The 22,519-nt window shown below is 47.4% G+C and overlaps 11 protein-coding genes across 11 annotated transcripts; 3 read left to right on the top strand and 8 right to left on the bottom strand.

Moving 5' to 3' along the window:
• Positions 1-22: 22 nt before the first annotated feature.
• On the bottom strand, positions 23-1,798 carry I302_109081 (uncharacterized protein; the record flags this gene model as incomplete). The annotated part of the gene is made up of 5 exons (XM_019194809.1): positions 23-215; positions 296-627; positions 767-1,076; positions 1,145-1,452; positions 1,652-1,798. The coding sequence occupies 5 exons, from the start codon at positions 1,796-1,798 to the stop codon at positions 23-25; spliced, it is 1,290 nt and encodes a 429-aa protein (XP_019043645.1).
• A 368-nt stretch (positions 1,799-2,166) lies between these two features.
• Positions 2,167-4,275, top strand: I302_109080 (phosphoribosylaminoimidazole carboxylase; the record flags this gene model as incomplete). The annotated part of the gene is made up of 4 exons (XM_019194808.1): positions 2,167-2,197; positions 2,254-3,033; positions 3,197-3,933; positions 4,069-4,275. 4 exons carry the CDS (start codon positions 2,167-2,169, stop codon positions 4,273-4,275), a joined length of 1,755 nt encoding a protein of 584 aa, XP_019043644.1.
• A 264-nt stretch (positions 4,276-4,539) lies between these two features.
• On the bottom strand, positions 4,540-8,123 carry I302_109079 (uncharacterized protein; the record flags this gene model as incomplete). The annotated part of the gene is made up of 4 exons (XM_019194807.1): positions 4,540-7,357; positions 7,420-7,710; positions 7,799-7,914; positions 8,013-8,123. The coding sequence occupies 4 exons, from the start codon at positions 8,121-8,123 to the stop codon at positions 4,540-4,542; spliced, it is 3,336 nt and encodes a 1,111-aa protein (XP_019043643.1).
• Positions 8,124-8,605: 482 nt separating this feature from the next.
• I302_109078 (uncharacterized protein) lies at positions 8,606-9,808 on the top strand (the record flags this gene model as incomplete). The annotated part of the gene is made up of 5 exons (XM_019194806.1): positions 8,606-8,632; positions 8,703-8,735; positions 8,788-8,827; positions 8,884-8,940; positions 9,111-9,808. The coding sequence occupies 5 exons, from the start codon at positions 8,606-8,608 to the stop codon at positions 9,806-9,808; spliced, it is 855 nt and encodes a 284-aa protein (XP_019043642.1).
• Positions 9,809-11,149: 1,341 nt separating this feature from the next.
• Positions 11,150-13,317, top strand: I302_109077 (uncharacterized protein; the record flags this gene model as incomplete). Its single annotated transcript, XM_019194805.1, has 9 exons — positions 11,150-11,241; positions 11,373-11,419; positions 11,513-11,686; positions 11,763-11,788; positions 11,849-11,885; positions 11,948-12,012; positions 12,136-12,417; positions 12,556-12,955; positions 13,109-13,317. 9 exons carry the CDS (start codon positions 11,150-11,152, stop codon positions 13,315-13,317), a joined length of 1,332 nt encoding a protein of 443 aa, XP_019043641.1.
• A 311-nt stretch (positions 13,318-13,628) lies between these two features.
• On the bottom strand, positions 13,629-14,741 carry I302_109076 (uncharacterized protein; the record flags this gene model as incomplete). Its single annotated transcript, XM_019194804.1, has 1 exon — positions 13,629-14,741. The coding sequence occupies one exon, from the start codon at positions 14,739-14,741 to the stop codon at positions 13,629-13,631; it is 1,113 nt and encodes a 370-aa protein (XP_019043640.1).
• Positions 14,742-15,181: 440 nt separating this feature from the next.
• I302_109075 (uncharacterized protein) lies at positions 15,182-15,607 on the bottom strand (the record flags this gene model as incomplete). Its single annotated transcript, XM_019194803.1, has 1 exon — positions 15,182-15,607. One exon carries the CDS (start codon positions 15,605-15,607, stop codon positions 15,182-15,184), a length of 426 nt encoding a protein of 141 aa, XP_019043639.1.
• A 924-nt stretch (positions 15,608-16,531) lies between these two features.
• Positions 16,532-16,891, bottom strand: I302_109074 (uncharacterized protein; the record flags this gene model as incomplete). Its single annotated transcript, XM_019194802.1, has 2 exons — positions 16,532-16,746; positions 16,804-16,891. 2 exons carry the CDS (start codon positions 16,889-16,891, stop codon positions 16,532-16,534), a joined length of 303 nt encoding a protein of 100 aa, XP_019043638.1.
• An 894-nt stretch (positions 16,892-17,785) lies between these two features.
• Positions 17,786-18,316, bottom strand: I302_109073 (uncharacterized protein; the record flags this gene model as incomplete). Its single annotated transcript, XM_019194801.1, has 1 exon — positions 17,786-18,316. One exon carries the CDS (start codon positions 18,314-18,316, stop codon positions 17,786-17,788), a length of 531 nt encoding a protein of 176 aa, XP_019043637.1.
• A 1,673-nt stretch (positions 18,317-19,989) lies between these two features.
• I302_109072 (uncharacterized protein) lies at positions 19,990-20,382 on the bottom strand (the record flags this gene model as incomplete). The annotated part of the gene is made up of 1 exon (XM_019194800.1): positions 19,990-20,382. One exon carries the CDS (start codon positions 20,380-20,382, stop codon positions 19,990-19,992), a length of 393 nt encoding a protein of 130 aa, XP_019043636.1.
• A 1,379-nt stretch (positions 20,383-21,761) lies between these two features.
• I302_109071 (uncharacterized protein) lies at positions 21,762-22,431 on the bottom strand (the record flags this gene model as incomplete). Its single annotated transcript, XM_019194799.1, has 4 exons — positions 21,762-21,913; positions 21,974-22,240; positions 22,309-22,358; positions 22,424-22,431. 4 exons carry the CDS (start codon positions 22,429-22,431, stop codon positions 21,762-21,764), a joined length of 477 nt encoding a protein of 158 aa, XP_019043635.1.
• Positions 22,432-22,519: the final 88 nt, after the last annotated feature.

Genomic DNA, 22,519 nt, shown 5'->3' with positions numbered 1-22,519 from the left:
TAAATAGATCGCTAAACAGGGTTTACAACTTCGCCCTTCCCTCTTTATCCCTCTCCGCCTCCTGCTTCACCTCCCAAGCCATCTTACCGAAAAAATCAAATACAGGTCTACTATCTGCTCTGGCATCTGCTGAACTGGCTTGACCCAATGCCGCTCTCGCTGCGATCCCTTGAGCTATTATTGCTAATCTGAAGAGTATCCATGATCTTACCCAACTAAACATTCAATTACGTATATCAGCCAGATACTGCGAATGGACACACCAAGACCAAATTTGGGAATAAGATGTACTTACCTCATACCAGGTATAGGCAAAACCCAATTATCTTTCTGCTGATGGAAAGCTAACCCATCATTCATGCCCTTCACCCACCATGCCTCCAACTCCTCCCTCTGCGGTAATCCTGTCTCGGAGCTTGATAGGCCTTTCAACCCAAGTAACAGGGTCATATCATCCCTCTTGTCACTTCCTCCCAGTGCGCTCGCCAGGTTCTCTCGATGGGACGATGACATAGGTGGGAATGAGAATGGTAAGAGTAGATTACCGAGGTCTGCGAGGGGTGATCCTAGTGTGCAAAGCTCCCAGTCTAGGATACCTATTACTTTTGGCTCGGTGGGATGGAATATCTAATAAAGAGCAGAGTCAGTCAGCACTAGCACACTCCCCGGATCGATGTGTACATCCATGTGGTGTGGCACACCAAATATGAGGCGCAGGCGAGATGAGGCACATAAGCTGTGGAGAAAGGAAAGTAAGTTGACTAACCAAATTATCCAACTTGTAATCCCCATGAACCACCCCTCCCACCCCTCTCTTGCTTTCCATCTCTGCGATCACCTGAGCGCCCTTTTCAAACCATCCCTTCATCTCGTCTGTACCCCAAATAGCACCCAATTCCTCACCCGTATCTTTGTTCTTGGCTTTACTCTGCGCCTGCGATACTTTGAGCAAAGATCCAACTTGTCTGGGGAAGTATGGTTTCGCAGAAGGGGGAGGAGCGAACGAGGCTGGAAGGTTCAGAGAAGGTATGGGGATGGTAGATAGTTTGCTTAGTGTTGAGATGGCCGAATTCCAGCTGATGACCCTCAAACATATCAGCCTAATATGTAATATTGAATACAACGCAGATAAAATGCAACTTACCATGCCCATCGTTCTTCTTTCTCTAACTCTCTCAATCGGACATCAGTGAATATCCTTCCCTTGAGATACTCCATGACATAGAATGCAGCTCCCGCTACCTCTTTATCCTCGCATAGGCAATAGACTTTGGGTACTGGGACGGCATGTTCGGCTGATACCGTCTGATTGTACCTGTTCAAAGCCGATAGGATCAGATACTCCCGGTCCACTCTGTGAGCTGTCGGTGAGAGTAGTGGGCCCGATGGCGCTCGCCGTAGGACGTATGATTGTTTTGGTGAGCTGGGAGTGAGGAGGTATGTGGGGTTCGACTGCAATGGGTCAGCAGGGGCACAGTCCAGCAGGGGAAGAAGAGGGCAGACATACTTGGCCGAACTACCGAGACCGAGGCAGCAAGCAGAATGAATTAGCATATTCCTCAAGCTGACATAAGAAGGGGGGACCAGCTGAGCAGCCTGGTATTTGCTCGCAGACGTAGACGATTCACTAGTGAGAGTATTAGTCACCCACCTTGAACTGCTTGACTTCTACCGGTCCCTTGAACCCCTCTATGTTCTGTTCGAGGTAGGGTACGACCTTCTCGAGGGGGAGGGAAGACCGCACTGTGCTGAGCTCTGATCCCGAGGACGCAGACGCTGATTTGCTTGAGGAGGCCATTCTACAGCGAGCTTGCAGTGTCTCAATTAGTAGAAGTCCATCGAGCGGTCTCAGTGGATAGCTTTGATGCCAACATCCATGATCTAGCATCCTCACATCAACATCAACATCACGTTGGACCCGGTTCAACTCATCCTTGCAAGTAACCGGAGGAATCGACACATTGGATTACGATTATTGCTAATCGCTCTTTTGGAATCGTCCTAATAACCATTAGAACACAGTTGTAATCGGCTCACCCTCGGTGCCTGGTCAACTTTTTTTTCCATCTTCAGCCCTCGACATGATCTGTTGATATCCCATCTATCTGTTCATCTGCTATCATCATCCATCCTTCTTAAGCATACCTAAAGTAGTATAGCATCATCATGGCACCTCAGAAGACAGTCGGTATCTTAGGTGAGCATCTCTCTAGCATCAATCACCGTGTCTCATGGCTTATCACAGGTGTACAGGTGGCGGTCAACTTGGCCGAATGCTCACCCACCCAGCCGCCCTCCTCGGCATCCCCCTCCTAATCCTCGACTCAGGCTCATACACACCCGCCAAACAGACCCTCCTCCCTCCAGAAAATCACTCAGGCCACCTTGACGGGCCATTCACATCCGAAAGTCATATAAGGGAGCTAGCCAAGAAATGCGATATCTTGACAGTCGAGATCGAACATGTCAATGCGGATGTCCTAGAGGCAGTGGAGAAAGAGGGTTTATGCGAGGTCCAACCTTCCCCATCTACCATTCGACTCATTCAGGATAAATACCAACAGAAGAAATACCTCGCTGGGAAAGGTATACCCGTTGCTCCATTTGACGAACTCCCCTTAAATCCCTCAGAACAGGATGTAAAAGACGTGGTGGGAAAATTGGGATTACCAGTGATGCTCAAAGCTAAGACGTTGGCTTATGATGGAAGAGGTAACTCGCCCCTCCAATCTACCTCGTCGGAAGATATCAACAAGTCTTTGGAATTTTTGGGAGATAGACCGTTGTATGCTGAGGGTTGGGCACCGTTCGTGAAGGAGGTGGCTGTGATGGTAGTTAGGAATAAAGAGGGGGAGGTGAAATCTTATGATGCGGTTGAGACTATCCACCGGGAGAGTATTTTGAGAGTCTGTCTTGCCCCGTTGAGGGGTGAAAGGGACTTGAACCATCGTGCGAGGGAATTGGCGGAGAAGGCTGTGGGACATCTGCAGGGGGCTGGTATATTTGGAGTGGAGATGTTCTTGATGGAGGATGGTGAGTGGGCTCTCTACCTTCCTTCTCTTCACTCATATCACGTATGAAACATATGCCTCACTTCGCAACTATGCGTTCGCCCCCACCGATCATACGTCCAGCACCGCTGCTTGAAGATTCATTACGTATCAAGAGACACTGATATCTTCAATCTTCCTCTCAGGCTCCCTCCTCCTCAACGAGATCGCCCCTCGTCCCCACAACTCAGGACATCACACTATCGAAGCATGCCACACCTCTCAATTCGAGAATCATCTCCGAGCGATCCTCTCCCTTCCCCTCGGCTCGACAGACCTCCGAGTCCCATCAGCAGCAATGGTGAACATCCTCGGCTCGTCCTCCTCCATGTCTCCCATCGAGGCCATGCGGGATAACGCCCTATCAGTTCCAGGCGCTGCAGTCCACCTGTACGGCAAGAAGGAATCCCGCAAAGCAAGGAAAATGGGACATATCACCCTAACCGCTCAGAGCGATGCGGAATTACACTCATACCTCCGGACCGTTTTATTCGCCCAGCCAGACGCAGCGGACGAATGGATCGATAAGATCTCTCCTCCCCCACCTACCACCTCGCACTCCCATAAGAAACCTCTCGTAGGGATCATAATGGGCTCGGACTCAGACTTACCGGTCATGCTTCCCGCTACCAAGATACTCGATCAGTTCGGCATACCCTACGAATTGACTATTACCTCCGCGCACAGGACCCCAGAGAGGATGGTGCAGTATGCTAAATCTGCTGCTCATAGGGGTCTTAGAGCAATTATAGCAGGAGCGGGTGGGGCGGCACACCTGCCAGGGATGGTGGCTAGCGAAACTTCCTTGCCTGTCATTGGAGTTCCCGTCAAGGCAAGTGTGTTGGATGGGGTGGACAGTCTATATAGTATTGTTCAGATGCCTGTGAGTGGCGATCCCTTGTGTCAGCAATTCTCAATCCTCCGAAGATCATTGATCTGGTCCATTCAACTTGCCCCCACACCATATCGAGACATTTGAGAAAATGATTATTGACCTATCTCCTGTACTTGTACGTAGCGAGGAATCCCCTGCGCAACAGTAGGAATCAACAACTCGACCAACGCCGCCCTACTGGCTATTAGGATACTGGGCACATCCATCCCCAAATATCAGATATCCACTGAGGAATATTCCAGGAAATTGGAAGAGGAGGTGCTGGTCAAGTGTGATAAGTTGGAAGAAGTCGGTTGGGAGGGGTATGTGAAGGATGTTTTGAAGAAGTAAGGGATATGATCTAGGTTAAATTTGGTAGATAGAAGCTATGCCATGCAACTCATATAGACGTCTCACCAAGTCGATGTTCTTGAAATCATGGGTCGATTCATGTGTCATAATGTCATAATCATAATTCATAAGATCATATAGTACCGAACATAAATATACACAATGTACAACAATTGGGAGCGTAAACGCCAATGTCCTATCATATTCATCATTAATATCATAAATCTAACATATATGATTCACTCGGATCGACCAATCCCATCGCTATTTCCCAAACTTTCTGGTTCTCGCTCTGTCCATACCATCAATTGCTTTTCGCACTTCCCGCTCCATCAACCCATCTACTCTCAAATCCAACTTGAAATCGCGCCCCAACTTCGTAGCTCGGGCTATGGCCGGTACTTCGACAGATGACTCTACGGTCAGGTTTGAGGCTTCTGCCTCGTCCTCATCTTGTAGAGGGTCTTGATTGTTTGATTCTGATCTCTGAGTGAAGTCGGACTTCGGCTCCGGAACCGATACCGAGTGGGTATCATCTCCAGGTACAGTATTTGGTCCTTGACCCACTTGCAACACCGTAGCTTCCACGTCCTTCTCGACCTCATCATCTCCATGGATTGTTACCTCCGGATCTCCCTGCACGTCCTCATTGAGACCATTGTTGTGCATTTCGATCTTCACATTATTCCTCACTTCTTCAACCTCCTCCTCCTCGTCATCATCAATAACGATCACCTCAACCTCACTATCCAATTCCATCTCCAGATCAACCGTCCTATCCAGCCCATCGTCCAACCCATCTCCATTCTCCGGATCGAGTACCTCATCCTCACTTCGATAGGGTCGAAGTACCTCTCTTTGATGGGTAGCTCCTCCAATAACCTTATCCCCCTCCTTTTCCTGAGCAGGTCCAGCCGGATTGCCCCTTAGAGCCCATCGTCCCAACTTCCCTAAAATACCTTCTTCACCCACCTTCCGCCTCTTCTTCAACGGACTTTCGTCTGCCCCTCCTTCCTCGCCGCCTTCTGGAACTCTAGATTTCCTCGAAGAAGAGGAAGAGGAGAAAAAATGTATACTGCTCAGAAAGCTCTTTCTAGATCCTTTACCTGTTGACTGCCTTCGAGCGACCGGAGGAGTTTGAGGGTGAGTAGGAGTGAAATGTTCCACTTTCGGTATCTTGCATGAGTGAGGTGCTGGTGCGATGAGCGAGGAGGTAGCGTGAGAAGCGCTTATGTGCGTTGGATGGGTGGGTACCATGGGAGATGAGGTGGGATCCTCTTTAGGCAAGGGACGAGGTTCCTTTGAGGAAGGTGGTTCGTGAGTTGTTTCATCGACTCTGGTGATGTTTAGTGGATGAGAGGATGTTATGGTAGTAGGATTTTTGGGAGAAGATGGACTTTGGGGTTCGCCTTGACTCTGCTTACCCAGATCTGACTGAGTTGCTCGATGAGCTCGAACCGGAGAAAGATCCGAATGGGTGGAAATATGCGTTGGTTGATGCGATTGATCCTGTTGTTGGGAATGTGACTTTGACTGAGACTGCGATTGAGAGCCGTTGGACATATCCTTTCGATCCTCATTTGACGACTTGTGCTGAGATAAACTCTGATCACTATCATCCACCAATATCTCCGAGATCTTGCGTTTCTGACTTTGGCTTTGACTTTGGCTCAGAGGATTACTACTGCTCTGCGAACCTTCTACTTGACTCTTGGCTTGGGGTGAGTTCTGCGGATCATCTGACTTGGAGACTTGGCTTGGATCTTGAGTGCTATGTGAGTCAAGTGGTACCGTCACTTCCTTCGATGAACCATTCTGCGTCGCCTCATTGGCAGTCTGAGTTCCAACAGAGTGAAGAACAGGTTTTGTTGGTCTGATGGGAGTTTCAGATTCAGGTATCAACTCCTTTTCATGATCTTGAGGTTCACTATGGACAGGCGAGGTGTACCCGACTTTCCTTTTCTTCGTGAATTCAGCTCCACTTTCGGATAGTGTTCGTCTAGCTTTGCGTTTCTGTTCCTTCTCATAATCCGAAAGATCATCATCATCTTCCTCCTTTTCTTGCTCCTTTGGGCATTTTCCATCCTCCTTTTCCACATCCATATCCATATCAATATCGATATCCCCCTCTTCTCTCGCAGGGGACGAAGAAGGCATAGCCAACGGATCAAACATCTCTCTAACCCTCTTCTTACCTCGAAGGACTCGTCGAGGTTTGATCAGTATATCATCTTCACTCTCCTCTTCCTCCTCTGGCTGTTCTCGTTGTTGAACAGGTGAAGTTTGACTTTGAACGAGAGGTACCACCTTCCTGTTTTTGGTAGGTGATGGCGAACATGGCGAGTTCTCCTTGAAGATGGGTGATTGGAGATCATCTTCATCTGTGTCTGAGAGATTAAGGTGTGCTGGCAATTTCACCTGGGGCGTTCGCTGAACTGGTTGATACGATGAAGTATTTTGATCCTCTAGCGGGGTACATGCTGAATCATCTATTTTGGCTTTCGACGTCGGTATCTCAACAGAAAGGATGCTTTCCCGCTTCTTGGCTTGACCTTCTCCCACCTCGTTTCTTAAAGGCGACATTTCGTGTGACATGGGTATTTGCCGTTCTCTTTCCTTCCCTTTCACACTCCCTATATTCTGATCAGGACCTGCTCTATCATCTTCTTCTTCTTGATCCAGAGGCAGCTCCAACCCAAACATGGTAATATCATCCAACATCACCTTGACTTCATCGGACTTGTCAAACAGCCATTCCGGAATAACTCTCTTCTTCGCTCCCCCAGGAGGATTGAAGTATGGTTGCAGGAAATCAAGCAGCATAATTTCGCCAGGCTTTCGCTTTCCCGCTTTACCTTTCCACTCATGGTCCTTATCTCGACCATGAGATTGAGTTGATTGATCATTCTGTAAACTCGGGTCCGAAGTAGATAGGATAGCAGGGGAAGAGTGATATCCAGCCAAAGAAGAGGATATAAGTGGTTTGGCTGAGCCGGGGTTCAAAGGGTTGTATCGTGAGGGAGTTTGAGTGGGGAGGGGAAATTGACTTGTGGAAGGTACGTGAGATTGACTAGAGTTTGACCTAATCGAATTGTCAGCTATGTATTCGTAGTGATAATGAGGGGGAGGGGAGAGACGGCTTACTCTCCGAACCACCATTTCCTCAACACCCTCTGAACTTGTACATCAACATCCCCCTTGCCCTTACTCACTTCTGGGTTATCTGGGTAAAATACAGGATCGGATTTATCTCCGTTGATCACTCTCCATTTTAGTATTTCGAGCAAGATTTCTGGGAGATCCCCTGAGGGTGTGTTAAGTGATTTGCGACGGTGGGTATTGGATGGTGGGGATAGGTGTATGCGGAATGACTCGATTAGGAAGATTGAGCGGAGGTTTGATGTGAGTGATTCGGGTGGGAGAGAGGCTGTTGGTCTGTTGGACATGCATCAGTATACCTGATGAGACTGGATGCGATGGACAGAGAGAGAGTGTGTGTGTGGAAGTAAGATGAGATACTCACTCTTCAAATTCATCTGTCGCATCTACATCAAACTTGACTCGAATCCAATGGGTCTTATCTGAGATGACACCTCGGATCTCGGCGTGGGGATCGAACTCGTCCCTGTACGATGAGAACTGCGAAATGTTAAACTGTCAGCGAATTTGGCTCTCAGAGCGAGCTGCTTGAGTAATTATATGATAAGGTTCACGCTGGGCAATGTTGATGAATCCACCTTGATAACCTGTGCATACCTCCCTCTGATGGGTACTTTGTGATTTGCCCCGTTGAGTGAATCGTGTTGAATGATGGACTTGGATATCCACGAGGTGATATCTTCTGCCATTGTGCGGGTGTGAATATGAGTGGGCTACTGTTCGTGTCATGGGATGACAGCTTGTCTCAGATGCTTGTACGAATAGATGATGAGTCGGGATATGATATATATGGTATAAGTGTGTGGTGCTTGTGCTGAGAGATGATGATGAGGTTGGTTGGTTGGTGATTTATCTGGTTCAACTCGTGCTCGAGTAATGTTCTCAGGTTGATATTCATGTTGATTTTACGAGTAAGACGCGTCCGGTTGACGTGTATAAGTAGTACAGTCATGACGTGGATTTAATGTACATTGTTTCGGAGGTATCCGCTTTCCTCTTGAGAGAGTGGAGGAGGATGCATGTTGATGAGGTGATGCTCGTAGACGCAACTGCTGATTAATAATGTTGACGACCTTGTTTCTTCCTCTACATATAATCCTTCATTATACCTCTATTACTCCCTTGGAACTCCGGAGGACAGTCAACGAACATTGAGAAATAGCAAAGCAAGATGACACTGGCTTCAGTAGCTTTCAAGGTTAGCTAGCGCCCATTCCTCCGTGAAAACGCTCGGATCAGCTAACTAATCTTGACTTCTTTCCTCGCAGACCGAATTCGCGGTCGACATGACTTGTCAGAATGTAAGCCAGCCCATCGATTACAATTGAGTCTCAAAGCTGACGAAGTAGAAAGTGTGTGAATGCAGTTCAAGGGTCTCTACGAGATATACCGGGTATGTACAGCTGAATACTCATCGATGTGTTCGAAGCCGATGATATGGGTGTATAGGGATCGAACGATATGATATTGATTTGGAGAAGAAGAGGGTGACCATCATTGGAAAGAGTGAGCGGTTCCACTTCTGCCTTCCACTACCATCCATCTTATCGGTACCTCTGCATTTCGGCTCTATGGAACGTAAAATTATAGGAAAGACATATAATCTGTCAATCCGCTACTCCATGCACCACCCTAAATACCCGCATATACAATATACTAATCCGACGAAACCACAGCCCCACCGTCCCAACTTCTCTCCGCCCTCAAATCGACCAACCGCCAAGTAATAGTCCGTGGCTCATCCCCCTCCAACTCCTCAATTCCCCAAACAGCAGCCGTATCAATCCTCGAATCGCCTCTCCCAATCCCCACAAACATAGCTTCAACCTCCAACCCCATCCTCGCTACCTCTCCCTCGTCCTCGTCCGTGGAATTACCAGGAATGAACGAGTCCGAGTTCTCCCAAAAGGTATTCGGCATAGCCCGATTCGTCCAGATCGACCCCAAAACCATCCTCATGGACTTGACCGTCAGATTACCCCCTCCGTCCAATATCGGGCTGGGAGTCGGAGCCGCAGGGGGATGGAACGTGTATATATCCGAGACTGGGAATATAGTGAATCCACCAAGTACGACTGGGAAGCAGTTCTTAAATCTCGGGAAGATCACGCCGGATAAAGATGGGTATGCGGATTTGTTCAAGGAGGTTGAAGGGGAGTTGTGGAATTGGGTAGGAAGAGGGTGTATCGTCCAGTCTGAATCTACTTCGCCAACTTCGACGGGAGGTGAGCCACAGTCGACGTTGGGGAAGATCTTTGCTGGAGTTGTGGCTAGATCTGCGGGGGCTTGGAGTAATGAGAAGACTGTTTGTGCGTGTTCTGGGAGGACGATGTGGGAGGAGGGGAGGGATATGGAGAAGAAGACTAAGTTGTAGGCGTTGGCGATGATACAAAGGTCGATATGTCATGCATTTGTTGATGCTGCTATTCCGAGGGAAGTGTAATCCTAGAAATAGTTTGTCCACTGATAGTTTATACATCGTATGTCGATTCGAGACTGGTCCTGGTCCATCAGCATGCGTGGAGTCGAGGCGTTGAGAGCACCGTGTTGATAGTGCTGCTTGCACGAGAAGTCGGGTGGTAATTGGCTATATCCTTTCGTCGAGGATCATCCAATAGGAGAGATACTGCGAGACACTTCTCAGCCAGTTACGAATCGACCATAAACTCACCACAGCTTACCTTGATATGCTATCGTTACCTGAACGGGCGCTATTGTGTGGGCCATAACATATATCGTGATTGCTCTGATCCTATCCGAATGCCCACCATAGATATCTAATCCATATCGCCCAAATGACCAGCACCAAAGCTATCCTCTGCCGATTACTCAGCTTATTCGTCCATCTATCCAGATTATATATCGCAGGCTCTCCTTCGTTGGCATCTATATTCTTGTTGGCGTCCCCATTCGCTCTTACTGCTATTGACTTGCTAGGATCTTGGAGTGGTTCGATCACTATAATCTTGGTTACCTCCTCTCTTCTGTGTACATGTCCATTAACGATTGTTGTGTGGGTTTCGCTATATTGCGTGGTGGTTATAGAAAGTACCATTTCACGATGATTCTCTTGTCTTCACTCTCCCTTCTCCTAGGATGATTGGATGGGATCTCTGGGCGAAGAGGAAGATGTCGAGGAGATGGTAAGTAGCCGTCGATGATAAAACCTATCTCATGTTGGTCCCAGAGCGTGAGAAAGTGGGGAGGTCGATGAGAACACGACTTTTGACCATGACAAAACAAACAATCAGGTACTCTTCTCAATTCATCCTGCCAAGATTGGAGGTAGGGATAGTCGTGATGTCACGATATATCATATCACCCAGGTCTTAGGTGAGTAACCGAATTAACGTTATCAACTTACCGGCGGAACTGGACAAGGGAATCATGACGATGAGGAGGGGACGCTTGTCAACAACGAACAACGAGCAAAGTGCGATTTCAACATCCTACATAGAAGACAGGTCGACCTTCAACTGGTGATACGATTCAACCACTATACACACACATCTCTCACAATGTTAGGATAGATACTATTCACAAGGAAAGATCTCACACCGCTTCTACAAATCATAACCTTCCCTTCCCTCGTCAGTCCGAGCGATCCGAGCGATTGGATTCATCAGTACGCATCAATCGTAAACGTCAGATCACCTCTTTCATCTACATCACACACGGAAAGAAAATAATATTCCATCCCAACATATCATTCGCCATGGTCGATCGATCGCTTGTATCAGCTGTACTGCAGAGTTCAGCAGGTGAATGGGCTTTGATATTGGGATTAGTGTTTGGTGGATGCTGCTCGTGAGTCGGCTACTGCTACTACCACTAGTACCCGCGCACATATTACGCTCCGAAATCTTGAATGCGGCTCTTCAAGATACGTACCAACTTATTATTTAGATGTCAAGCTGATACACTGTCCTGGAATATAGCAACGTATGGGCGTTAGAAGGAGTACTCAAGAATCATCCTAAATCAGGTACGTATGATTTCACCCACCTCTAATTTCTCTTCCTTAATCGTAGTCTAGCTTTATGGACGTTCACGCTGAAGCTCTCTCATCTATCTATAGGCACATTCCTCACATTCGTTCAAATACTCTATGTAACCATCACCACGCTCTCCTCTCAATTGACCTGGAAGAAGATCCCGAAAGTATCTGTACCGTACCCTACGTTCAAACCTAGGAAGGTACCTATAGGTAGATGGGGTGTACAAGTCGTGCTGTTCCTGGCAGTCAGTCTGAGTAAGTTGAGCTCTGCTGATGGTTCTGCTTTCCGTTGGACTTCGAAGGGGCTTAGCTGATATTCTGGGGAAAATAGTGAACAACTATGCATTTGGTCTCAAGGTGAGCTTGGAAATGCTGGCGGGACGTTCAGTGTCAGAAGCTAATGGATGATGGGATTAGATTCCCGTGACGGTGCATATTATTCTCAGGAGTGGTGGTGAGTTAGCTGAGCAGCTCTTATAGTCACAGAGAAAGAGCTGATTAACTCGTTTCAAATAGGATTATGCGTATCGATGTTGGTGGGAAGGATATTCGGTAATAGGAGATACTCTTTCGGACAAGTTGTGTGTGATTTATCCAAGTCCGATCCAACTGAGCAGCAATCCTTATGGCCCACACCAGTCCCACGAGCTCAAGCCTAAGCGTATCAATCCGCTAACATCCTTCGTGTTACCTTACTCTCGCAGCTAGCGGCTCTCCTCATAACGACCGGTATTATCTTAGCGACCATATCTGCTCCTCGTCCTCCACGCCCACCTCATACCCAAGCAACCCAAGCAAGCTCGCCTTCCTCACATACCCTGTCCGAACCAAGTCCATCATACAAGTATATACCTGAACATCTAGAATACTTTGCAGGAGTGGGGCTACTCACCGTAGCTATGATCATCGGAGCATTCCTAGGAATGTGGCAGGAACAGACGTATAGGATATACGGGAAACAATGGAGGGAAGCGTTGTTCTATGGTGTGAGTGCTGCTACTCTGAACATCCTTCACACCTTGGCCCCATCAATCTTGATACCAAACATCGGGGCTCTGTTCAGCGTGATCTTTTCGATTGTTTCTCAGGTATTGCGAAGCAGCACTAACCCTTCTTGACCGTAGCACGCCCTCTCCCTACCCTTCTTCATCCCCCTTCGCACCTCCCTCCAATCCACATACAAATCCTACGCTTCCTCATCCCCCATCTCCTTATCTTCACTCTCCTTGCCAGTCCCTATCATCTCCTCCTTCCCCATCCCATTTCCAACATACAACCCTATAAAAACCATCCTAGGGGGACACGCAGACCTACTCATACCCTCCGCTCTCCTCGGACTATTGATCAACGTCATTACCCAGGGACTCTGTGTGAGAGGAGTGAACAGATTGACATCGAGGGTGAACTCGGTGACTGTGAATCTGGTTTTGACGGTTAGGAAGGCTGTTAGTTTGGGAATTAGCGTTTGGTGGTATCAGTCTGGATTTAATGTGGGTCTGGGAGTTGGAGGGATGATGGTACTTTGTGAGTGGTCACCATTCCCCCTCTTTGTGATATCCGTCTCAGCAGCTTGCTCTTCTTGCTCTGCGTTGCTCCTCATCCCACGTTGGTCACGCGATGAATGGGGGGGGTAGTACGTTCAGAAAGCAGAGCTAACCTTAGTTTCTACTTTGACAGTCGGTACGATATTATACTCTTTCGCCCCTGGACCTAAAGGTCTACCTGAGACGACACCAAAGCAGAAGGATAAGATGAAGAATATATCGGACACAACGCAAATAGAAGTCGAGAAAGATAGTAGGACTATTTCTGCTTCTGCTGTAAATGGTCACTCACACATAAGAGCTGGGGTGAGAAGCAGAAAGGCTAGAGCGATAGAGGGGTAGATCGCGCCCGAAGAAAGGCGTACACTACGAGATAGAGAAGGAATGCAAGATCTGTCATTGTGTAGATACGAATATTAAGTGTGATATATCATTGTTACGAAATACGGATTGTTGTTCTGTTTGTGTTAGATAGTTTTACGGTCATACCATGCATATAGATACAAATGTACGATACAGTTGAACTCGAAGACTTGACGAGTTTCCCTTCGTCCTGGAGATAACCTACAATATGATACATAATACAGCAACAATGTCGATGTTTCGTCACCCTCAAGACCCATCTGGAATGTCACTCCAGTACTCAACCCATCTCAACTCCCCAACCCAGCCTCTTCAACCAACCTCTCCAACAACTCCCTCGCACCCATCTCCCTTGCCAAAGAAGCCCCCTGACCAGCCCACTGAGCTCCATACCCATGTTCTCCCCTGGCTTTCGCAAGAGCATGCAAAGCCTTCCCCGCATCGTAAGTCAGGGGATAATCCGGTACCTCCACCTCTCCTTCAAGTTCATCCTCCAACTCTGTAAATCTATTCACCAAAGACCTAGCTGGTCTACCAGAAATGACCCTAGTCATCTTTGTCCTTTCACTCTTCTGGCTGAACAGCGCGGCTTTGTACCCCGCATCAGCGGAGGATTCGGGACACCCTATAAATGCTGTACCCAATTGTACGGCTACAACCCCCAGATCGAGGTATGCCTTGATATGGCTACCATGCATGATCCCTCCTGCAGCTATGATTGGGGTGGCACATCTCTCCAGGAGTAATGAGGTTAGAACGAAGGTCGATAGTTTCTCGTCTAGTCCTGAAGGGTTGAATATACCTCGATGTCCTCCCGCTTCGTACCCCTGCGCTACTATATAATCTATCATCTGGGCATTCTCAATTATACGTGCTTCCTCCAGACTCGTAGCGGTCGCCATAAGTATACTCCCATTCTGCTTTAGTTCCTTGAGTACGTCCAAGGAGGGTAGACCAAAATGAAAGCTTATAATTGGAGGTTTTGTGTCCAGCAACAAATCGACCATCTCGGAATTATCATATACGAAAGATTTGTATATCACCCTCAATTCTTTAGGTACCTCCGAGACATCCCCATCTCTATATTTGTCAAAATGCGGTCGAAGGATCTCTAACCACTTGGTATTTACCTGTGTATTGGGTGTGGGATGAGAATGTACGAACAAGTTGACGTTATATGGAGTATTCCTGGACCGTAAGAGCTTTTGTGTGTCGTGGATCATCTGTCTAGCACTGGTGGGAGTACTAGCTCCGAGACCTATTGAGCCGAGTGCACCGGCGTTGGAGAGGGTCGATGCGAGTTGGGGCGTCGATACGCCAGCCATGGGGGCTTGGATTATTGGGTATTTGAGATTGAGTTTGGACAAGTGGGATCGGACGTGGGAGGAGAGCGGATAGGCCATTTTGGGCGTTGAGGCAATCAAGGTGAGTCCAACTGGAGGGGAAGTTGTACAGTTTCTCGTGCAAGATGAAGATTGTGTGCGAGATGTATTTTGAGTCAAGTTCAGACTTAACTTACCCGGATAACTCGTGCTTCCCATTTAAGCGAGGTTTCTCGTCGAGAACCTCTTCTTTCTCCTTAAGAGGTCCCGCCTATAAGACAGAAACAGACAAAAATCACTCCGTGGAGAACACGAGATGCATGAGAAAAGTATCCCGCCGTGCTTTCGTCAACATATACCGCAAAGCGACTTCGAGAGAATTCAGATACTGCAGGAGGGGGAGATGTGACGCGCAAGTCGCTATAGCTATTCGAACGGGGAAAAGTACTGGAAATGACACGCGACGACTACCAGAAAACCGTTACGATGATGTCCCTGTCCATGTCTCCTTGTTTCAAGTACTACTCGCCGATACTCTGAAGAAAATGCTTGAAGTCTTCCTGCATGGATGGGGCACTATCGCCAGCTGGGGCAGAAGAATGCGACGCACTCAAACTTTCCACGAAGGTTTGGTAGATCCTGACGGATTCGTCCAACCCTCTATCTGCAGGACCGTATTTTACGATGATGTCTAGATCTGCATCCATCACTGTCTTAGTTTGGATCGTCCTACTTTTGTTCTTTTTGAACAAACTCTTTAGGCCTATGTCTTCGACTGACACGTTCGTCTCGACGGTCTGCCCATATTTGATGAATTCGAGGTGTTGTTTGGCCTTAATCTCGCTGTGCTTCAGCCCTGCGAATCCCATATGAAAAGATATTGTATCGATGGCAGACTCCTGAACTCTGGTACAGTACTTCGGGAATGCGTGAGATGTCGGTGCCATTTCGGTCTCTCGCAGCGAAGTTACTGATTGGCGGTTCAATTAGGCTTTTACAAGATGTAAGTTAAGATAAGATGAAGAAGTGGGAATCGCTCTTTGAGGGGGGCACATTTTATATGGCTTTTATAAATGTACAGACATTCATTGTTCTCTAAAAATAGAACAGCTTGTTCAGCTCGGATCCTTAGCACAAAGGAAAGGACAGTGGGTGTCCTTTGTCTGATATCCTTTCAGTTCCTAGACGTCTTTTCTTTGAACCCTCTCAGGATGCTCATTGTACCGTACAGAGCACCATATCCTTTCTCAGGTTTGACGGTCATTCTTAACCCTCAGCCAAGCCAAAACCTCGTCGAGATACCTCTGACCGCTCTTTTCCCGTTGAACGGCCTCGGCCCATCGCACTGGAAGTCCCACGGTTCGATGTCTGAACCCCACCAGTCCTCTCTAACTGCAACCTGATTCTGACCCAAGTGATAGCCTCGTGCATTGTATGCAGTAACTACATTCTGCACAGTGGAATGTGTTGTGTGAAATCTTTCCGGGCAGTAAAACACAGAAGACAAAGTGAGGAAGAATCAGTTTATTTCTCCAGGACAATGGTCGGTCTACGTGTCCCGTCCGGTCAACTTCAATGAGATCAGAGAAAAGGATGACATGCATCGTGCAATTTAGGAAGGGCGATATACAGCACGGATAGCCAGCGATAGGTCACGCCCGTTGACAGATCAAGTGGTCAAAAGGATGTTGTCCATACACTCATTCATACAACACCCCTGCCTGCGTTTGGCCAGGTCCAAGCAGCTGACGAGATATCTCGCCGGCGGGTCAGATATGGGTTTTGATCGATTGAGTATGAACAATGTGTTTCTTACACCCAAGGCACTACTCCTAATGTATTACCAAGCGTAAGTCATTCGGCTCTCTCTGCTAATTATCAAGTTGACGCTTCGGATCTTTTTGGTTCTCCGCAGGAGCAGTAGAACAGGATGTGACTTTGCTCAAATCTTTGTCTATAGATTTTGAAGGAGTGGTGGCTTGAACTTTTACAATACCCTCCTTGGATTCCAGTCGCTCCAGGAGGCTAAGAACCGTTTCCACCTCTTCGCATAGACCTCTACCCGCTGAGAATCTACGTATCTCATCTGCAGATGGCACGCGGTGTATCGAACCTCGGAAAAAGCTCGGGATTCTTGACTTACTCGAAGATGTGGAAGCTGCGGTGGGAATCTTGCCTTTCGCCAGGGAACGGAGATATGATCGCGTAGCTTTGATGACCTTTGAGGGCATGGTGTACACGAGCATGTCGTAGTTGTTTGCCACGCTGCGTAGTGCCATAACCTCCGTTTCGCTGGGATGAAACGACCCGAAGCTTTTATCTGCGGATCGGTCGGATCCGGAAGAAAAAGAGATGCTGAACCTTCTAAACAGACCCATAGTGAAGAAATGACCTGTTTTTCTCCCAACCAACGAGGATGAGAATTTCTTCTAATGAGCTGGGACTATGAGTGGCGAATGATATCTTGGGTATTAAGAATCGAGGTCCATTGCAGATCAGTGCATCCTCTCCTTCATTTTTGTCGCATTTGTAGCAAGTTTGAACACAGATATGGTCAAAGGAGAAAGACAGGTCCACGCCCCTCCTTTTATGGGAGTCTGATTTTCGGAAGTAACATTGGAGTGTGTGTTACTGGATGTTGCACGTAAAAGGTCAAAAGTGGCGGTGCTGTGAGAGAAAGATTGACAATATGAAGGAGCCGTTCTGCTACCAAACCCTAATGTGAATCTGAGTTCTATTTATGATATAGCTTGGACAGGACTCGCCAGACGGCAGATCCGCATTCCCGCTTATATTTAGGTAGGAATTACACAAAAGTTGCCGTTCTGACCCCCTCCTTAGCGTCACCGTTTGGCACACTTTTGTGTAGGGGACACGAGTCAATTTCAGCTGTTTAAAGCGTTTCAGAAACATGAAAGCTGAAAACCGAGACGGAGTTCTGCGAGCAGTGTTCCCAAGGATGAATCTACTCATAGTCTGAATATCGTGGTGTATACTAGATCAATACCGAAAATATCGCTACGCTACTAATATCTGGGCTACCCTTAGCGCTAAGGACAGGGTCGGTGTGAGTTTTCCAAACAAATTCCATCCGTCATGAGATTCATCGCAGAATGCTGGAACTTTCACTGAGTACCAGACGGACCTTCCCCGTAAGGATTCTTGTCCCTCTCATCGTCCCTCATAGGCTCTGGACATTTCCCCTCTAACTGCAAGCTTGCTTTTATGGCTTTTTCTATGTCTGAGTTGTCCTGTGCATTGGACCCATCGATCGAGCTGACGTGGTGTCTAGTATAGCCTGTCTGGTTGACGGAGGTCTCAGGTTCACCTCTGGACCTCTGAATCACATTGTTGATCATATTCCTGGAGTTCCAAAAGGCAGGTCCTGGCAGTATGGTACTGATCTGATCTTCTGAGGGTAACAAGTATCTTGCATCATCAGTTGGGACCTTGGCCCCCATCCTGAGCACCGAATTTGACGTATGCATGGCTGTCAGATTCTTCTTGCTGACCGATCCCTTGATCTTGTAAAGATTGTCATCAAGAATTCTCAGAGCGAGTGATTCTCCTTCGTTCAAACTGAAGGTAGGTTGCGATACAGGAATTCCGGCTGAATTTTTCCCCCACAGCCAGCTGCAACATGAATCATCCGACATGGCAGAATGCTTCAGCGGTATGAAGGAAAACAAGTTGTAAGGCGACTTAGCGTAAGAGTTTCGGCGGTTGGGTATCGTTCGTTTGTGTTGGATTGAACTATCTACTGTAGAGAATGGCTGATGTATGAGGAAGTCTGAGTTCCGGGCGATTATACCATAAAATACTCAGGGGCTTATATCAGAAATCCAATTTGCGCCTCTGTCCCGACAAGAGCGGATCGAGTGTCCTATGACATATATCCTTTGATTCTCTGTACACCAGAACGCATTTATGCTCTTTTGTTGCATTGACCTGCTCAGCTCCACCCGGGGAATGTCTAGAAAGGAAAGACATTTGCGATTGTGTCAGATCGTCAAGCAATCGATGACGTGATAATTAGAATCTTGTAGAAAATATGGGTCTAGATTGTGGTGCAGAAGGAAAAGACAAAGCCTAGGTGCAAGAAGGGGCCCATAACTTTTCAAAAGCTGGGCTGACGAGACCATTTCAGAATCTCACGGTCAAAATGGGCAGTGTGTGCAGAGCATGACATCGCACCGCGTCATCCCATACTGCTTAGCCTGTCTAGACATCCTCTCATCACCTGGACATGACCAGCCAAACCATATCGACTAAGCTTTTCTAGATCATCATGTGTCAGTCCCGAATTACTACTCCTTTTTCCGCCACGTCCAAAGTATTTTCCAAACCGCCCTTTACGTTTCGAGTTCTCGTCAACGGTTCTAGTAAAACTATTGAGCGCCGTAGTAACCTCGGCCTCAGTAATTTTGCCTCTCTTAACGCCTTCCAGCCACTTCTTTGTACGATTCTCTGTCTTGGGGTTCAAGTTCAGTACTGACAGACATCCGCTTATCTTGTCGATCGATCGTTCTTCTTGAAGTGTGCATTGCGGTTTCTTTCTGTCCGTAGGCTCCCAAAAGCTCACAGAATTAGGTGATTCATCTGAATCAGTCAACTGGAATGAAGGGATTGAGGTCTGTGCACTCTTGCCACTCGAGCTCTGGATTGATGATTTAGGGTGTTTTGGAAGTGGGGGCGATAAGCTGTAAGTGCGGGTGGTGGGAGATTGTTGTGAATAATCCGAGACGTCCTCAAACTCCTTTTGAGGCGAGTTGCTTACTCACAGGAACCTGCTATCCTGAGGGGGGATCTCAATTGACCAGAAGGTCTCTGCGGGAGAGCCGATAATCTCAGCCATTTTACTAGGTTCAGACGTGGTTCGACTATTGACGGTTTTGTGTGGAAACTTTTGTGATTGAAGGATCGTGGAACGGTCCGTCAGGCTGCGATCTTGATCGTTCAGGCATATCGTTTGAATATATTTTAGTTCTCTTAGGACGTAAAGGGTCTGTATTTCACATCGCGAGGTGTCCTTGTGTGACTGGCAGTTCGCAGCTCGCAGGTAGGCGCGGAGCCGATACTGTACCTTCAAAGTCATCGGGGGTACGGGCACAACGGAATGATCCTTTGGAATGCTAACACATCCGTCACACCCCAACACTACACTAGAGACTCACCAGCTATCGAAGAAAGGATCGTGGTTGCATGTAATCGCAAACAGGTTTGATACACCGATTGCCATCTGACACCTCTCTAAATACTATACTCAGAGAAGTCATGTCGCCGCAGGAGGCGGGAGTGATGCATCATCTGCGACATAGCAGCCAAGCTATCACACTAATGAGCCTTGGTCATCCTGAGCCATCATCCGATTTCGACACCTCTCCAAGACGCCCTTCACCGTCATGACTTGTTGTGCCATGCCTGCCTGGGACACTGTATTCAATTGGTCGGTAGTGAGAATGGACTCCTTCTTACCTAGATCGGAGTTAGCGCTGTTTGAAGATCGTATGCGTTCAGGTTCGTTCGTAATAGGCAGAACTCCCCTGGATATAGCTAACAGCTTCCCCGCTATACCTCTTTCTTCTACCTCTGAAAGGTCTAACACTGATAGCGCACTGGCCACTTGGTTTAATGAATTTCGTTCAACCTCAGAAGTGACGAAAGCACTTTCATGTTTCGATGTCTTACAATTCTCTGATTGATATCCGCAGTCGTTGTTCATGTTGAGCGTGCCGTTCAGGAGAGGGTGAGCGTTTGGCTGGGAAGGTTGTGGTGAAGAGATTTCAAAGAAGGAGAATTGGTGATCAGAAGTTATGAGACTAAGGACACCCGAGACTGTCGGAGTAGGCAAGAATGACACATATACGAAAGGCCGAGTGCAATGGTCAAAAATGCTAACAACTTTACACAGAAAGGAGACCCATAAGCTCAAAAGAAAAGATGCGGTTTTCAGTTCGATGACGTATTTCTGTATCAAAAGGCAATTGTTGCTTGAGTGTCAACGCCCTATGTACAGTATATTTCGCGCGGGGAAAAGAAAACCGGGATGGTCAGGATGCACCGAGTGGATGGTGCTGAAATTTAGAGGCCGGCTGCCAAGTATGATCAAAGAATTTGTGATGACTGTTCTACATTCCGGGAGATTACGATGTTAACGATCGTCACAAACTTGTACAAACAGGCTATATATACGTCAGATGAAAGAAACGATGCATCCCTACACTAAGTTAAACCTGTCTCTGCCCTCTTTTTAGCCCATGAGCGGTAAGGTTCCTTTGCCTTTCGCTTCTCTTCGTTTCGTTCCTCTTCTCTCCGCTTCAACTCTTTGTCATACCCCGTCAAAAAGTTTTGGACATTCTTGACATGATAGAAATTTGAAGCCGTTGAGAGAGTTGCCAGTTGTTCTTCCGTGAAGATCACGCTTCCCTCACTCGTCAACCCCCCCCCGGCGAGTCAACCAGGAACCGGGATTCGTGGGGCATTTTCCGCTCGCTAGGGTTAACAACTCTTCGGCAATCTCGACCTCTTCCGCCCTTGAAAGGCCCAGGACTGAGAGTGTTTTGGAGAGTTGTACGAGTGATCGGCGTACTTTGATAGGAACGATGAAATCAGGCCCGAAAGTTGGTGCATAACGATCATCATACATTTTGTGTTCTTCAGTGAGATATCCGTCCCAATCGAACTGGTATCCAGTCTCTTCGGATTCTCCTGTGCTTTCCGGTAGCTCATAATTCTGGGAAGTAGACATGATTATCGGAGTTGAGCCTTGAAATGAGGAGTGTTGGACTTTGTGGGAAGTCGAGTCGAGAAATGATGTTTGATTTGGGGTGTATGTGATTGGCGTACCGGATTAGTCTATGGGGTAGGTGTGACGGTCAAGTGAATGGGAGTGAGACCGGTGTAGGTCGTTGCAGAGCGCTTATATAAGTATATGTGAGGGTTGTAATGAGTGTGACGTTTACTGAAAGTGAACCGATAAATGGTGAAGCATAAACAGAACAAAAAGGATACATGACTGCAAAAATATGACGTGATATCATGTCTCCATGAAGGGTGATTGGGTTCTAAAAATACAGAATAAGTCTATCTTGGCGTCATGGACTACTGCGTGGTCATGATTGATCGTGAAGTCCCTTCACTATATTTGGGCGGGGAAACATCGGGGTATGATGGAAGCGCTGAAGGTGGTACATCAAGTCTAGCTCGAGTAGGGTCATAGATTGCTGCTGGAGGAACGGGTAGGGATGCAGCGCCTATAAATGGAGGTTTGAGTTTGAACTCAGTTATGTATCAAGGCAAATCAGAGAACTCACCATAAGCGGGCAAACTGGTTACACTAGCATTATCACCCATGACTCTAGTCACTGCTCCTACATCTGATCTTTCCCGTGTATATCTCGATTGGTAGGGAGTAAATGGCTCAGACCCTCTCGGTCGGTGATGAGGTCTCATTCTGTCTGTCACTTCTTCAGCGGCCTCTGCGAATGTTGGTCGATGGTTCAAATCTTGAATTTGAGAAGGAAGGACCGACGGATCCTTTCGGGCTTTTCGACGTTGGTTGGTAGCAGCTAGAACCCGAACTGATCATACAGCACGGAAACATTAAAATTAGTGAAGCACGAACACCACCCTTACTGTCATCACTTACTGAGCCAGACCAAAAGGATGATAATTATCAGGATCAAGAAGGCGAAAGCGCTGCAAATGATAAACATAGAAGTCAACAGCTATCCTTTCGATAAGTACGTCCGAACGGCACTCACTATAACATCCTGCAAATTTGTGTAGAGTTCGATATGTGTTTGCTTGAATTGGTGTGGACGCTTATGATATCCGATCTTGTAGACAAGAGTTGTGAG

This window comes from Kwoniella bestiolae, chromosome 8, assembly GCF_000512585.2.
Source record: "Kwoniella bestiolae CBS 10118 chromosome 8, complete sequence".
Lineage (NCBI taxonomy): Eukaryota > Fungi > Basidiomycota > Tremellomycetes > Tremellales > Cryptococcaceae > Kwoniella > Kwoniella bestiolae.
The sequence above is the reverse complement of the archived record's forward strand: the minus strand, read 5'-3'. Positions and strand labels throughout refer to the sequence as shown.